This window comes from Canis aureus, chromosome 9, assembly GCF_053574225.1.
Source record: "Canis aureus isolate CA01 chromosome 9, VMU_Caureus_v.1.0, whole genome shotgun sequence".
Lineage (NCBI taxonomy): Eukaryota > Metazoa > Chordata > Mammalia > Carnivora > Canidae > Canis > Canis aureus.
The window spans coordinates 13,877,868-13,892,783 of NC_135619.1; the positions used below are offsets into that span (position 1 = coordinate 13,877,868).

Here is a 14,916-nt window from a genome sequence, read left to right on the forward strand (position 1 = left end):
GAAGGCAGCACTAAACTGCTGAGCCACCCCGGCTGCCCAAAAAGAACCTTCAGCGTCCCCGTCAGGGAATCGAACCCCGGTCTTCCATGTGACAGGCAGGGATACTCACCACTATACTAACGAGGAAAACCACATGAGTTCTTTACTGTATTTTACTCATACAGCTAATTCAAAAATTCTAGGAACATATATCAGCATGTTTACACAATGAAAGCCAAAGCAAAAGATGTAGATAATTAAAATTTCTCTGGTTAAGGTAAGTCATCGTTTTCATGAGTGTTGCAACCTGTTTGATGACTACTATACTAGTTAAGCAATGCTGATTAACTCAAGTCAGAGTTACTAAGTTTTAATATAATAACAACTAATTTAAGGAGCACAAGTTGACAGTAAAACACATCGATCTGAGAGCTTTAGATACTGGAAAGCTTTGTGAAGCCTGAGACTTCTAAATGTGTGATGGCACTTTGGAAACTATATACATAAAAGAGTAAGATAGGGATCCCTGGGTGGCGCAGCGGTTTGGCGCCTGCCTTTGGCCCAGGGCGCGATCCTGGAGACCCGGGATCGAATCCCACATCGGGCTCCCAGTGCATGGAGCCTGCTTCTCCCTCTGCCTTTGTTTCTGGCTCTCTCTGTCTCTCAGTCTTTCATGAATAAATAAATAAATAAAACCTTTAAAAAAAAAAAAAAAGAGTAAGATATTACCATTACTATTTTTGTAGGTTGTTTGAATTTGTGATGCATATTTGGGTTACTCACATAATTTTATTTTTTTAAAAGATTTTATTTATTTATTAATGAGAGACACAGACAGAGGGAAGGCTCCCCACGGGAAGCCTGATGCGGGACTCAATTCCAGGACTCCGGGATCATGACCTGAGCTGAAAGCAGATGCTCAACCACTGAGCCACCCAGGCGTCCCTACTTACATAATTTTAAAATAAAGATATACATACTTAAAACAAATCTTGCTAAGAAATCCTTTAATTCAGCTCTAAAATAAAGAAGGTATAAAATAAAGAAGATATAAAAACTCTCTAACCTGAAGAAGATTCATCTATGATAAATTTTATTAAATTAGATTTCAGAGGAAGAAAGGTACATATGGCAAACTACTTAAAGAATCCAACTTCAATTGATTGTTGTGAAAAACCTTGTTCTAAAATCTGAGAGGCTCTCAAATTTCAATATACATTAACAGGGATTATAAAACCTAGGTAAAAGATTGCTGCTTTCCACTCCTAGATTTTTGGCTAAGCACACTTGTGATGGGGTCCAATAATTTGCATTTCTAACAATTTCTCAGTGAGGTGGATATTGCTGGTCTGGGGGCCTAAGTTTGAAAACCATTGCTCTAAACCAGTAACATCACTTGCTAAAATGACAGTGATTGTTAGCAACTAGCAGGTTTAAGACATTATATATTAAGTTTTAAATTTCATTTTAAAACCTCATGTTTATATGGAAGATTTAAAATTAAAACAGTCATTTGAGCTGGAGATAATGCTGATAAAAAAGTCTTACCTGAAGTCAACTCTTCTCTGTTGTCTTTAGCAAGCAAAACAGCATGTTCTGAAACTTCAGCTGCTTCTCTCTGTACAAGTTGACGGAGACAGGCCAGTACTGCTCTTCTCAGTAACAAATAGGGACTACAAAGATTCACCTGAAAAATACCATTTGGGAAATGAAAGAGCTGAAATTCTTGGTGGCATTCACACTAAGTCTAACAGACATTCACTGGATGGATCCCTCCTAATTCTATCCAGCCCATCACTGTACTAGATGCAGTTTATTAAATACACAGAAACTTCTTCAAACTATTCTAGTACATATTTTTTATTATAACCTAGACATAGCTTAAGTACATGCACATGTACTTGATTATGCATTATTCATAAATAAATCCAAACAGAAGCCTCTTGAGTGTTAGAAGACACAAAATTTAATGAACAAAAATAGTTTTGAGAGAAAATATAATTGAGAATTTATTTGTAGCTCATATGTTTGCACTTCATGCAACCTTATAATGTTTTACATTTTCTAAGTAGAAATTTATACAGATCCATATAAGCAATATAGCATATTGGTTAAAAGGGAGGCTCTGGAGTCAAACTGCCTCAGTTTGAATCCTAGATCTACCACTTACTAGCTTTGTGACCTTGGGCAAATTATTTAATCTCTCTGTGCCTTAGTTATTCTTATTTGTAAAATGGAAATAACACTACCCCATCTCACTGGGCTGTTGCAAAATTAACACAAAGAAACATGCAAAAGGGCTTAGCACAGTACCTGGCAAGTAGTGAGTGTCAATAAATGTTAGTTATTATTAACTATTATTAACAGTCTTTATCAATAGTATTTTATTCAGATGCCATATAGAGTAAGTAAATGCATTTTCAAGTAACAGCAGAAAAGAGTTTTACTCAGAAAACATATTCACCAAAAACACTCTCTAGAGATACACATATATGTACATAGACTTGTACAAATCTAAGAGAGAATATTTTTGCTGACACACTCAATACATATTCTTTTTACTGAGAAGTATCTGAACAATGTATCTACTGAGGCTGTATCTACTAAAGGTAAATGACAGGATTATGATATACCTTAAATGAACAATTAAAACAAGTCAACGTTTTCTGGATACAAATTCTTACTCAGTGATTCATAAATAAAATGAAGTATAGGTTTCTGAAATTTATTTTTTTCTAACTATGGAAGTAAAGAGCAGTTTAGGGTGGTTTATGACAATGAATATGTGTTTTACATTACTGATTTTCCAAACAAGATTTGAGAAGTAATAGCCTAATTCTTATAGTGATCTTTATTTAGATCTGGTGTATGTGAGAAAAACAGGACTAAAGTAGGTGAGTTTGTTGAAAAGAGCAGAGGATAAATTCTGAGAAAAAGAGCAGGTAGTGACAGCTGGTTTCTGATACATAAGAAATATATGCAAAGACAGTGAAACCCTAAATTTTATCAGAAGTCAAAAGACAGAAAAGATGTGTGAATGTATCAGCAGTGAAACATATCAATGAGAACTGCTTTATAAATATATTCTATTATACCCTCAAGTCATATCATGAACTCAAAAGTGGAAAGAGGAATCCCATTCACAAGTTAATGTCATTCCAATCATGTTAAAGAACCATTGTTAGAAACTAGTATGTAGAGTAACGGAAGAGTTAAAATGTAAAAAAATTAAGTTTACTCATGCCCAAGATTACAGTTGTATTTTACAACAATGACAAAAAAGCATTCTACAAGGCAATTTTAAAAAAAAGTTAATGAATCTACTAATTATTTTCATTGGAGTTGTACAAGCATATAATACAAGGCAGGTGCGGCATTTATTCAGGCTGGTCAAACACTCTTAGAGAAAGCATGCTTAAAAGTACTCTTTACTTGTTTGGAAGAAAAAAGATTAAAGGCGATCACACAAAGCAAAATGGAACATTTAATATCTCCATGTCATTCTCCAGCATTGTATATTGGGAAGAGGAATACAGTGAGTTAAGGCAAACAAACCGAGCAGGCAAAATGTAGAAATAAAGTCAAACCATAATTACAATTCCTTTCTGAAATGAATATGTAAATCAAAATGATGCAAAATTAAGTGCAAGGACTGAGTGCACCAGCTGGAGAAGGTTAGGGAGGATATGTTTACAGTGGTATTAAATAAACACCATGTAACATGCTACACATACTGGACTTTGCATTAATGGTTAGCTTAAACAAAGAGATGCAGGGGAGAACAAGAACATCTACAACCAAAAAAACAACACAAAGAAACAGCACTGCAAACCTCAAAAAAAGTTAGGAATTGAGGGTCAGGGACCTACCAACACAGAATTATCCAACAAGATCTCCTGCACAAAAACAAATGACAGACTGGTCATGACAAAACCAAAAGATAAATACTAGGATGATTTTGACAACAGTCAGCTAAGCATTAAAATATAAATGTTCATAGAGCTATCATTCAAATTGGCTTAGCTTCAGCTTTAAAAATATGCCACAATTACTTCATTTTCCAACTTTAAAATATGAGTTGAGCTAAGATCTTGGAAATAGTCAACTCAAGATGTAAAGATATAAAATATACAATAACTTAAAAATGTACATTTGTGTAATTAGGTTTTCCTTTGGAATCTCTCATTAAACCTCAATAACAAAGCCAGATCAAGGAGACATGAGTATTAAAGGAGTGATCTGGATTGCATTCACATGAGCAGGAGTACAGCAAGGGACAAAGTTAATGATTTAACTCATCACAAGTTAATTATGGATTTTTTATTCTTGGAAGCCAACTTTTAAAACTAAGAGTACTCAGAATTACTAGTATAGCTAAGACCAAGTTCAGAATGGAAGTTACATAGCATGCAGTTAGAAGAAAACTCTTTCCAGTAAGATTCTTTCCTAATGATGACATGTATTCTGAATATTCAAGGAGTTTCAATTAATATGAAAACATTTCATGCTAAATAATTAAGTTCTCTGTACAAAAGAAAATCTGATCATAAAGTTGTTAAACAGAAAAGCAAAAGCAATTTTCTTACTACAGGGAATACTCTAAAATATAATAAATTCAATCAAATAAATTCAGAATAAAAGCTTACTAAAAATTAATAAAATTAACAAACTACAGTGATAGCAACTTTTAAATGATTTCTGTATAAGAAAAATTATTTTATAGCTTAAATATTATGAGTAACATGAATAAGATTTGTTAATTGTTAATTCTGATTTTCTCAACTGTTCTAAATATTCCTAAAAGAAAAATCTTTTTCTTTTAGGATAGTAGTCTCTATTATTCTCTATATGTAAACTTTCTCAGTCTGGGGGAAAAAAAGTAACAAACTTGGTCAGATCCAATTCATCAAGAATTAGTAGTAAGTTTTGCTATTTTTCAATAAACTTGGTAGATGAATTCATGTATCAAACAAATTTCAAAAGGCTACTAACAAAGTTTCTACTATAATTCTAGAAAAAAAAATGGCAGTAAAATGGAGAGTGAAAGTTTGATCAATTTGCAAAGGAGTGGCTATTTTTCAATGATTGGTTTTAGTGATGGCTCCTAGAATACAAAGAGTAATATTCCTAGGGAAAATTCATTGAGTGGTAAAAGTAAAATCCTTTTTCCAGTTAGTGCTATTTTCTCTACTACATGTTTAACCCAGATAGCAACCAAGTTTCTATCAGAAGTCAGTCACATCCTCCTTTAAAGAGTCTTACATAATCTTGCCTGTGAAAATCACAATGAGGATTAATATAAAGTAAAAATTATATGTTAAGAAAATAACATATATGGTTATTAAGTGCTTGAGACATGTGCCTTTATAGGTGGCATCTTGTGTAATCCTTGTGTTTTATAGACAAGGTAGCTAAGGCTGGAAGAGGTTATGGGACTTCCATAAAGCCACGAAGCCAGGAGGTGGTAGAATTAAGAGGTAACCATAACTATAAAGTCAGTACGAAATAAAGAAATGGGAACTGAACAAGGAGTATAGAAACCTGGATTCTAGACTAGAGCTACCACTACACCTAGGTATGTTAACTTGGGCAAATTATTTGATTTTTTTGGTCCTTGGTTTCTTCTTTTATTGGGGAAGTTGGTTTGAAAGATGTCTGAAGTTCTTTCAAGGTCTGAAATGCTGCATATCCTGCCTCAAGCTTTTAAACAAAAAGTCTGTCTAAAGTAATGATGCTCCACTGGCATGTTACTAATGGGAATGTGCTGTGGACATTCTAGGAGAAGTAAAAGCAATGGTGTCAAGTTTTAATTCCAAATGTAACTCAATTTTTGAAACAAGTCACACAGAAATTGGTGATTCTCAAGGTAAATCTTAAAACTAGTGACGATTATAAACCACTTTACCAGAACTTTTAGCATATTAAACATATTATTAAAACCCAGACACTGATGCCTTATGCCAACTAGAATATCAAAGAAAAATGTTCTGCCCATCTAGGGTGGACAGAACTTTTTATGTAATTATGTAGAATAACGGAAGGAAAAAAAAAAGACACGACATAAATTTTTCCATGTGCTGTGGCATTTAAACAGTATCCAGGACAATTAAGCACCTGATATGTTTACTGACTAATGAATAAATATCCCAAATGTTAGGTTCAACATTAAGAGAAAAATGAATTACTATATGAGAGATTTACAATGCGATTATATGAAAGTTGGCCCTACTCCATAAAAAAGACTAGAATTGAGAGAAAATAGCTATTATACACAGTTTCCAATGAAAAAAATCTAAGGACTCACTAATAAATTTATACTCACACAGAGGCAGCTGACCAAGCTGGACAAGTTGACATGTCTTGGTGCAAACATATGAAGCTGCTGAAGGCAAGAGATGGCCTGAGCTTGAACGAGGCAGTCTGGGTTATCTTGCATCACTGCACAACCCAAAAGACAGGAAGTCCTTAAGGTAGAAATGGAAGTACTATTACCTAAAATGAAAGCAGAGAGCTTTAAATAATTTGTCTATGAAATCATTCCTCTTTAAACATGTATTACCAGGTTTGTTTGTTTTTTTACCAATTTTAAACTTAAGGATCTGTGAAGTAAATTTCTTCTACAAATGCAGGGATAATCCAGATGACAGATTTTTAGTTATATTGTTATTCTTACTCTAATAAATTTACGTCAACATAAATCATTAGGCGAACAAGAACATAGGAAGGACTATCTGTAAGTTATATCAAATTTTCATGAAAAGCAGAATTAGAAGTGGCTAATGAACTAAGCACCCTGCTTAAATTAGTTGAGTTTCTTTCTAATATTAAAATCATATACTTTATATTTGAACAAATCAGATTATCTGAGTTTGGGGACTTATTTTTTAGAAGAGATGCGTTCTTAAACTATTCCACTTAATGTCTATCACCTTAATTGTCAAGGAAGCATTTAAAAAATACATCTAATCTTTCTAAATATGGTACTCTGTCTTTTCAAGGTAAGAGAAATCACACTGAATGGTATTTCACAAAATACATGATCACCTACTATATGTCAATCACAAAGACTTTTCAACTTTTCCCTCATTTGGTAGAGAAGGAAACCAAAGACAAAGATTTTCACCCAATTAAGTAGTGGTGGAGCTTATATTAAGTTTCCTCATTTCTGTGTTATTTTCTATTATGTCAACATGTAGGAGTCAAAGTCTTCTTCCCAAGATGACTCTCAACATTCTGCCCATGTATTTGCATAGAACACTGTGCTAAACTTCACGTCACTGAGAAGTATTTGAGTAATAAGAAATGAATTGATTTTTTATGCATTTTTTTTTACTGTAAAACATCATAAAATAAGCTATGCATACCCTGTAGCTCTGGACCCAATGTAGTAATGAGGGCATTCAAACAGCGACCAAGACTCTGGTGTACTTCAGCATGAGTAGGAGGCACATTTAACAGTAACATTATAATAAGAGAAAGGGTGGGTTCCACATGCATATGATAGAGGGGGCCAGCAGAATCAATTATCAATGATAGCGAATGTAGTGCCCAGGTCTGTGAAGACAGAGAAAAATAATTTAAAATGCTACAGCAGCATTAAGAAACATAAAACACAATGAATTGTTCTTTGGTGAAGCAAGTGATAAAGTAGTGGCAAAGTAAAGTTATTTGTGTGCTATAACTAACCTGGAAAGAAATAGAGAACATAAGTTTAGAAAAAAATTTCTCATCAAATATCCATTAAAAAACAATAAAAGACAATCATCTAATATAGAATGGTAAACTTAAATCTCAGCACTAAGAATTCCAAGACTATGTTTGATTCTTTAGCTAACAGCTTGAACTGAATCTACTTTGCTGAAAATTATTTATTGTTTAATCTATGTGGAGAACAAAAATTCCAGTTTTTAAAAAATTCAAAATAAGTAAATAAATAAAAAAATGATTCAACAAAACCTACAATTACATGCAGTAATATGGACAAATCTCTTGAACATATACCACAGGATTCCATTGATATAAAGAATAAAAGCAGGCAAAACTAATATATTATACTGCAAATTAGGATAGTGGTTATCATTGGTGGGGCAGGTAGTAACTAGAAGAGAACATGAGGAGAGCATTTGGGGTACTGGTAATGTTCTATTTCTTGATCTAGGTGCTGGTTACAAGGTATGTTTAGTCTGTATATTCTATTCACAAAGATACACACTTAAGTGTACTTTCATAAACATATAAAAATGAATATGTGTATAAATATGTATATATAAATGTTTATATATTAAATGAAATGCCTTTCAGCCAAATCTGACCTGCTACATGTTTTTATAAATAAAAAAGCTTTATTGAAACACAGTCATGCTCATTTATTTACGTATTTATGGCTGCGTTACTACAATGGCAGAATTGTGCAGCTAACAGAAACTGTATGACATGTAAGTGTACACAATTTACTAAGCGGCTCTTAATAGAATGCGTTTGTCAACTCTGGTATACATGAACGAACCTCAGGATGGGGCTGTCTTCAGAGACAGGGCCTTTAAAGAAGTTAAAATGAGACTATTACAGTGGGCCTTAACCCAATGTGACTGATATCCTAAGAGAAAATTTGGATAGAATGACATTAGAGATGCACATGCACAGAGGAAAGACCATGTGAAGACATGATGAGAAGGTGACCACCTGCAAGCCAAGGAAAGAGGACTCAGAAGAAACCAAACTGGCTGACACTTTGATCTTCTAGCCTCCAGAACCATGAGAAAATAAATTTCTGTTGTTTAAGCTACCAATAAATCAATGAATGAACGAACAAATGAATGAATGAATGAAACAAGACTGACCATATGCTGATAATCAATGTAGTCAGATGATGGGTATAATAGGTTCCTTACAGTATACTTTAATTCTACGTATGTTTGAAGTACATAAAAAGTTCTCCCTTCAGGAAATTGACAAAGTTTTACCCCTCTTGCCAATGAATGCATAAGAAAGCTTACAGTACTTTAAAGATTTTTAATTTATTTATTCATGAGAGACACATAGAGTGGGGACGGGGAGAGAGAGCGAGACACACACACACACACACACACACACACACAGGCAGAGGGAGAAGCAGGGAGCAGGGAGCCTGATGTGGGACTCCATTCCGGGACTCCAGGATCACGCCCTGGGCTGAAGGCAGGCGCTAAACGCTGAGCCACTTGGGGATCCCCGAAAGCTTACACTACTTTTTACACTTTGCTACAAAAATAAACTGTTAGGTAAGAGATAGCAGTAATCAAGAAGAGTCAGATTTGATGACACTGGGAGCCACTAAAAGCACTTAATCAATAAAAAGGTATTTAATATAAACGTATGTGCATTCACAACAGACTTCTTGAAAGGGAAGAAGAGAAATATAATAAATGGAAGCAAAAAGTACTACAATAAAGGAAGATGAAAGAATGGAACACCTTATAAGTTAACTCAGTCAACTACTAGATAATGATGAGGAGACTATTAGTAATATGGTAATTCAAAGAATGAAAGCTAACTGTGGATTAAGGATGTTGAAATTTGAAGAGAAGGTGGTTAAACTACATTTCAGAAAGAACACTAAAAATTTTGGATTATCAGAGAGGAATAGGAAGGGAAAAGAGTAATAGGAAAAATATAAGTGCAGATATGAGAAAGGCCTGTATAGGATGAAAACAGGCAGATCAGAAGTGCCTGGGTGGCTCAGTTAAGTGTCTGCCTTTGGCTCAGGTCATGATCCCAGTGTCCTGAGATGGAGGCCTGCATCGGGCTCTCTGCTCCACAGGGAGCCTGTTTTTCCCTCTCCTGCCTGCTACTCTCTCTGTTTGTGCTCTGTCAAATAAATAAATAAAATCTTTAAAAAAAAAAAAAAAAAAAAGAGAAAAAGAAAAGAAAATAGGCAGATCATCTATAAGAGAAGCCAGTATTTTGGGGTAATAATAGACAAGGTTCCTGGGTCAGATTGGAATGAGAAGGTGATTTAGGAAGCAATAAGCAGTTTCCCCAGATTTTTGGTAGGGAAGGGGTAAGATGAAAGTCTTTCAGGAAAACAATGTGTTTTCACATCTAGGGAGAGTTGAAAAGAATCTAAAACTACTATAGTAATTAGGAACACACAAGGGAGGCAGAGATAAGATAAGGGGAGTAAAAGAACAGGAGGAATGTCAATTATTCAAAATTTGATTAAGACATCAAGAGAATGGTGATTTTTAACAGAAATGAGTAAGATATGTACAATAATATGGTAAAGTAGTTAAGAACATGGGTTCAGAGTTCATGACTTGTGTTTGTGAATTGATTCCATGATTTTTTTTTTTTTATTCCATGATTTATTAGCTTTCAGCTGTGAGCAAGTTACTTAGCTTCTGTAAGCTCGTTTTCTTTTTGTATAAGGGGATTACTGTGAGGTTTAAGTATGTTAAGGTTTTTGAAGAATATAAAATAATGTTTGGTACCTATCAAGTTCTCCAAAATAGTCAATGTTTTAAGATGGAAGGAAGATTCATTTTCAGAAAAAGATACTGATTTTGATTTTGGAAATTCTGAGTGCAAAGACACTGAGATTTGAATTTCAAAAACTAGTCAAGGTTAACAATGGTCTGAATATTTGTTGAGGGGGGATTATTTACAAATTACTAATGGCATATAAAAACAACCTGCATTATATTCAAATCATGAATTTCAAGAAGGTATCACATGGGGTATTTACCTGCACATCAGGAGAAGTACTGTCCTGAGACAAAGTATAAAGGATTCCAACACAAGAACTCAAATGTTGAGAAGAACTTATTCCTCCTAAATATCTATGTAGAGATCCCAAAGCCAATGAGTATCCTGTTCTGGTAACCACATCCCTTGCTGATTTCAGTCTATAATTATGGAAATAAATAATAATCACTGAACAAAACTAATGCATGTACACTGTCACATAGGCAAAATGTATGGATAGCTGCAAAATTCAAAAATATATTTTCTGTTAACTGATAAAAATAAAAACTCTGGAATGACCTGAAAGGTACCTTGAGAAGAAAAACATTTTTATTTAAAATAAAAATGTTATTTTAAATAAAAATGTTTTTACATTATTAAGTATGAATAATTCCAATGTTTTTTCAGAGATACATTAAATTTGTAAGACAAGCATTATTAGTTTATTGTTAAGTTACTTTTCAAAAGTTGAAGTATCATCAACACACAATATCCTATCAGTTTCAGGTGTACATCATAGTGCTTTGACATTTTTATCCATTATGAAATGATCTCCACAATAAGTCTAGTTACTGTTACCATACAAAGTTTCTGCAATATTATTGACTATATTCTATATGTTATACATTACATCCCATGACTTATTTATTTCCTAACTGGAAGTCTGAACCTCTTAATTCCCTTCACCTGTTTTGCACCCTCCTCTCCTCTCTGGTAACCAACAGTTTATTTCTTTTATCATTTCTTTTTACATGTAAGTGAAATCACATGGTATTTGTCTTTCTCTGTCTTATTTCACTGAGCCTAATTCCTTCTAGGTCCATCCATGTTGTCACAAATGGCAAGATTTCCTTCTTTTTTTATGGCTGAGTAATATTACACATACCATCTTCTTTATCCATTGATTTATTAATAGACGCAGGTTGATTCCATATTTTGGCTATTGTAAATAATACTGCAATGAACACATGGGTGCATATTTTTTTTAAAGATTTTTCTTTTTTTTATTATTTACTCATGAGAGACACACACACAGAGAGAGAGAGAGAGAGAGAGAGAGAGAGGCAGAGACACAGGCAGAGGGAGAATCAGGCTCCGTGCAGGGTGCCTGACGTGGGACTAGATCCCAGGTCTCCAGGATCACGCCTCAGGCGGCACTAAACCGCTGAGCCACCCAGGCTGCCCTCATATATCTCTTTTAATCAATGTTTTCATTTCCTTTGAATAAATATCCAAAAGTGGAATTGCTGGGTTGTATGGTATTTCTATTTTTAATTTTTTGAGGAACCACCATACTACTTTCCATAATGGCACCAATTTATATTCCCATAGTGTATGAAGGTTCCCTTTTCTCCACATCCTACTCAATACTTGTTATGGACACTAGTCAATTAGACAAGTGTAAGGCGATGTCTCGTTGTGGTTTTGCTTTGCATTTCCATGATGATTAATGATGAGAAGCTCTTCAAGTGCCTGTTGGCTATCTATATGTCTTCCTAGGAAAAATGTTTATTCCATCCTCTGCCCATTTTTTAAAAATCAGGTTTTTAACATTAAGTTGTATAAGTTCTGTATATATTTTGGATATTAACCCTTTATCAAATATATGATTTGCAAATATCTTCCACCATTTTAGGCTGCCTTTTTGTTTTGTTAATGGTTTCCTTCATTGTACAAAAAAGCTTTTTAGTTTGATGTAATTCCGTTTGTTTTAGCTTTTGTTGCCATTACCTGACCTCCTTCCCACTAAATATTGCTAGGACCAATGTCAAAGAGTTTACTGTCTGTCTTCGTCTAGGAGTTTTATGGTTTCTGATGTTACTTCAAGTCTTTCACCCACTGAATTTATTTTTGTGGTCCAGTTTCAATCTTTTGCATGTACCTATCCTGTTTTCCCAACACCATTATTAAACAGACTGTCTGTCCCCCATTGTTTTGTTTTTAAAGTAAGCTCTAAGACCACAGTGGAACATGAACTCAGAGCCCCAAGATCAAGAGTTGCATGCTCTACTGACTAGGCCAGACAGGAACCCGTTTTCCCCCTTATTCTTGATTCCTTTGCCAAATTAATTGACTAGATATGTGTGGGTTTATTTCTGGGCTCTCTATTCTAACACACTGATCTGTGTTTGTTTTTGTGCTAGTAATGTACTGTTTTAATTATTATCACTTTCAGCAATGCTGAAAACAGCCATTTCTCCAGCTTTGTTCTTCTTTCTCAAAACTGCTTTGGCTATTTGGGATCTTTTGTGGTTCCATACAAATTTCAGGATTTTTTTTCATTCTAGTACTGTGAAAAATGTCCTTGGTATTTTGATGGGGATTATACTGAATCTGTAGATTGCTCTGGGTAGTATGGATATCTTAATATTAAATCTTACAATCCATAAGCATGGTGTGTGTATGTGTACATTAAAATATGGAACACTTTGGGGCACCTGAGTGACTAAGTTGGTTAAAATACGGAACGGAACGCTTCATGGATTTGCATGTCATCCTTGTGAAGCATGGGTCATCTTCAATTTTTTTCAACAATGTCTTAATGTTCTTAGTGTGGTTGTTCACTTCCTTGGTTAAATTTATTCTTAGGTGTTTTATTCTTATTGACAACAGTAATTGGGATTGTTTCCTTAATCTTTCTGACAGCTTATTATTAATGTATAGATATTGATTCCTGTATGTTAATTTCATATCCTGACTTTACTGAATTCATTTAATTCTAAGTTTTTTGGTGGAGTCTTTAGGATTTTCTAGTTTTGTATCATGTCATCTGCAAACAGTGACAGTTTTGCTTCTTCCTTTCCAATCTGGATGCCTTTTAGGTCTTTTTCTTGTCTAAATGCATGGCTAGGACTTCCAAAAACAAGGTGAATAAAAGTGGAGAGAGCAGGATTTCTTTTTTTTGTTCCTCATCTTAAAGGAAAAGCTTTTATTTTTATTTTTTTATTTTTTTATTTTTTTTTAAAGGAAAAGCTTTTAGCGTTTCACCACTGAGTGTGTTAGCTGTGGGTTTGTTATATTTAGTCTCTTTAATACTAGGGTATGTTCCTTCCATATCTGCTTTGAGAGCATCATTTACATTTTAAAAACTCACACTGCTGAGATACTTTAATACCATACAGTCTCATCTCAAGAACTTTGATTTTAAAGTTAAATATAGTAAGAATAATAAGTATTAGAGGAATTTTCTTATGCATTCGATGCTAATTGAAATGTTTTACATTTAGTTCTTTCATCCTTCCAACACATTGAGATTCTATACTATTATCAGTTCTTTTACAGATGAGGAGAACAAAGTGATAGCCAAAGTAACTCTTAGAAAATAACCTACTATTAAGTGGAAGAATGGGATTTGAACCAAGTTAGTAATCTGACTACAGATTTCAAACTCTCTTTTTTTTTATTTATTTTTATTTTTTATTTTTATTTTTAAAGATTTTATTTATTTATTCATGAGAGACACAGAGAGAGAGAGAGGCAGATACACAGGCAGAGGGAGAAGCAGGCTCCAAGCAGGAGCCCGATGTGGGACTCGATCCCGGGACTCCAGGATCACACCCTGGGCTGAAGGCAGGTGCTAAACAGTTGAGCCACCCAGGGATCCCCAAACTCTCTTTTTTTTTAAAGTTTATTTATTAACAATCTCTATACCCAACATGGGGCTTGAATTTACAACCTTGAAATCAAGAGTCACATGCACTACTGAGACTGAGCCAGGTAGGCACCCCCAGACTTCATTCATGCTCTTAACCAAATCAGTCATACATATTCAGCAGACTGGAAAGTCAAAGTGCTATTTGCATTATTACTACTACTACAACTACAAATATAACTTTATATACATATATTACTAATAAAACCATGAACTTTTAATTGTGGTTGTTTTACTCTTTCATATTACTTTCATATTTATTATCTCATTTATCTTCATACTATTGAGCAGGCAGGGTACTATTAGCAACCTTCTATCTGAAATAGAGCTGGCAAAAACGAAAATACAGTTTGTGCTTTCTGATCATAACAGCCTATAGCTTTTACTCTTTTCAGTAGATTGTTATTACTACCTATGATCTATATTTCACATTATACAACTCCCAGAGTCTATTCCACTCATAGCCAATCATACTACTCATATATCTTTTTCTTATTATATGAAAACTAAAACCAAAGTAGTAATTGTTCTATGTTTCAAGAAGAGCAGACCCTTCAATTGAA

General features: G+C 34.0%; 1 protein-coding gene across 12 annotated transcripts in view; it reads right to left on the reverse strand.

Moving 5' to 3' along the window:
- Positions 1-14,916, reverse strand: part of HEATR5A (HEAT repeat containing 5A) — a 112,156-nt gene that overhangs the window by 39,081 nt on the left and 58,159 nt on the right. For 10 of the 12 annotated variants that reach the window (XR_013385950.1, XM_077908944.1, XM_077908950.1 and 7 more), the window contains 5 exons: positions 10,703-10,862; positions 7,344-7,533; positions 6,302-6,471; positions 3,849-3,875; positions 1,528-1,666 (listed from right to left, as the gene is read on the reverse strand). Coding sequence is in view for 11 of the 12 variants with exons in the window: in XM_077908944.1 (XP_077765070.1) it covers positions 1,528-1,666; positions 3,849-3,875; positions 6,302-6,471; positions 7,344-7,533; positions 10,703-10,862 (686 nt within the window). In the remaining variant the exon portion in view is untranslated. The remainder of the gene's footprint in view (positions 1-1,527; positions 1,667-3,848; positions 3,876-6,301; positions 6,472-7,343; positions 7,534-10,702; positions 10,863-14,916) is intronic. The other 2 variants (XM_077908949.1, XM_077908948.1) reach the window with 1 other exon arrangement.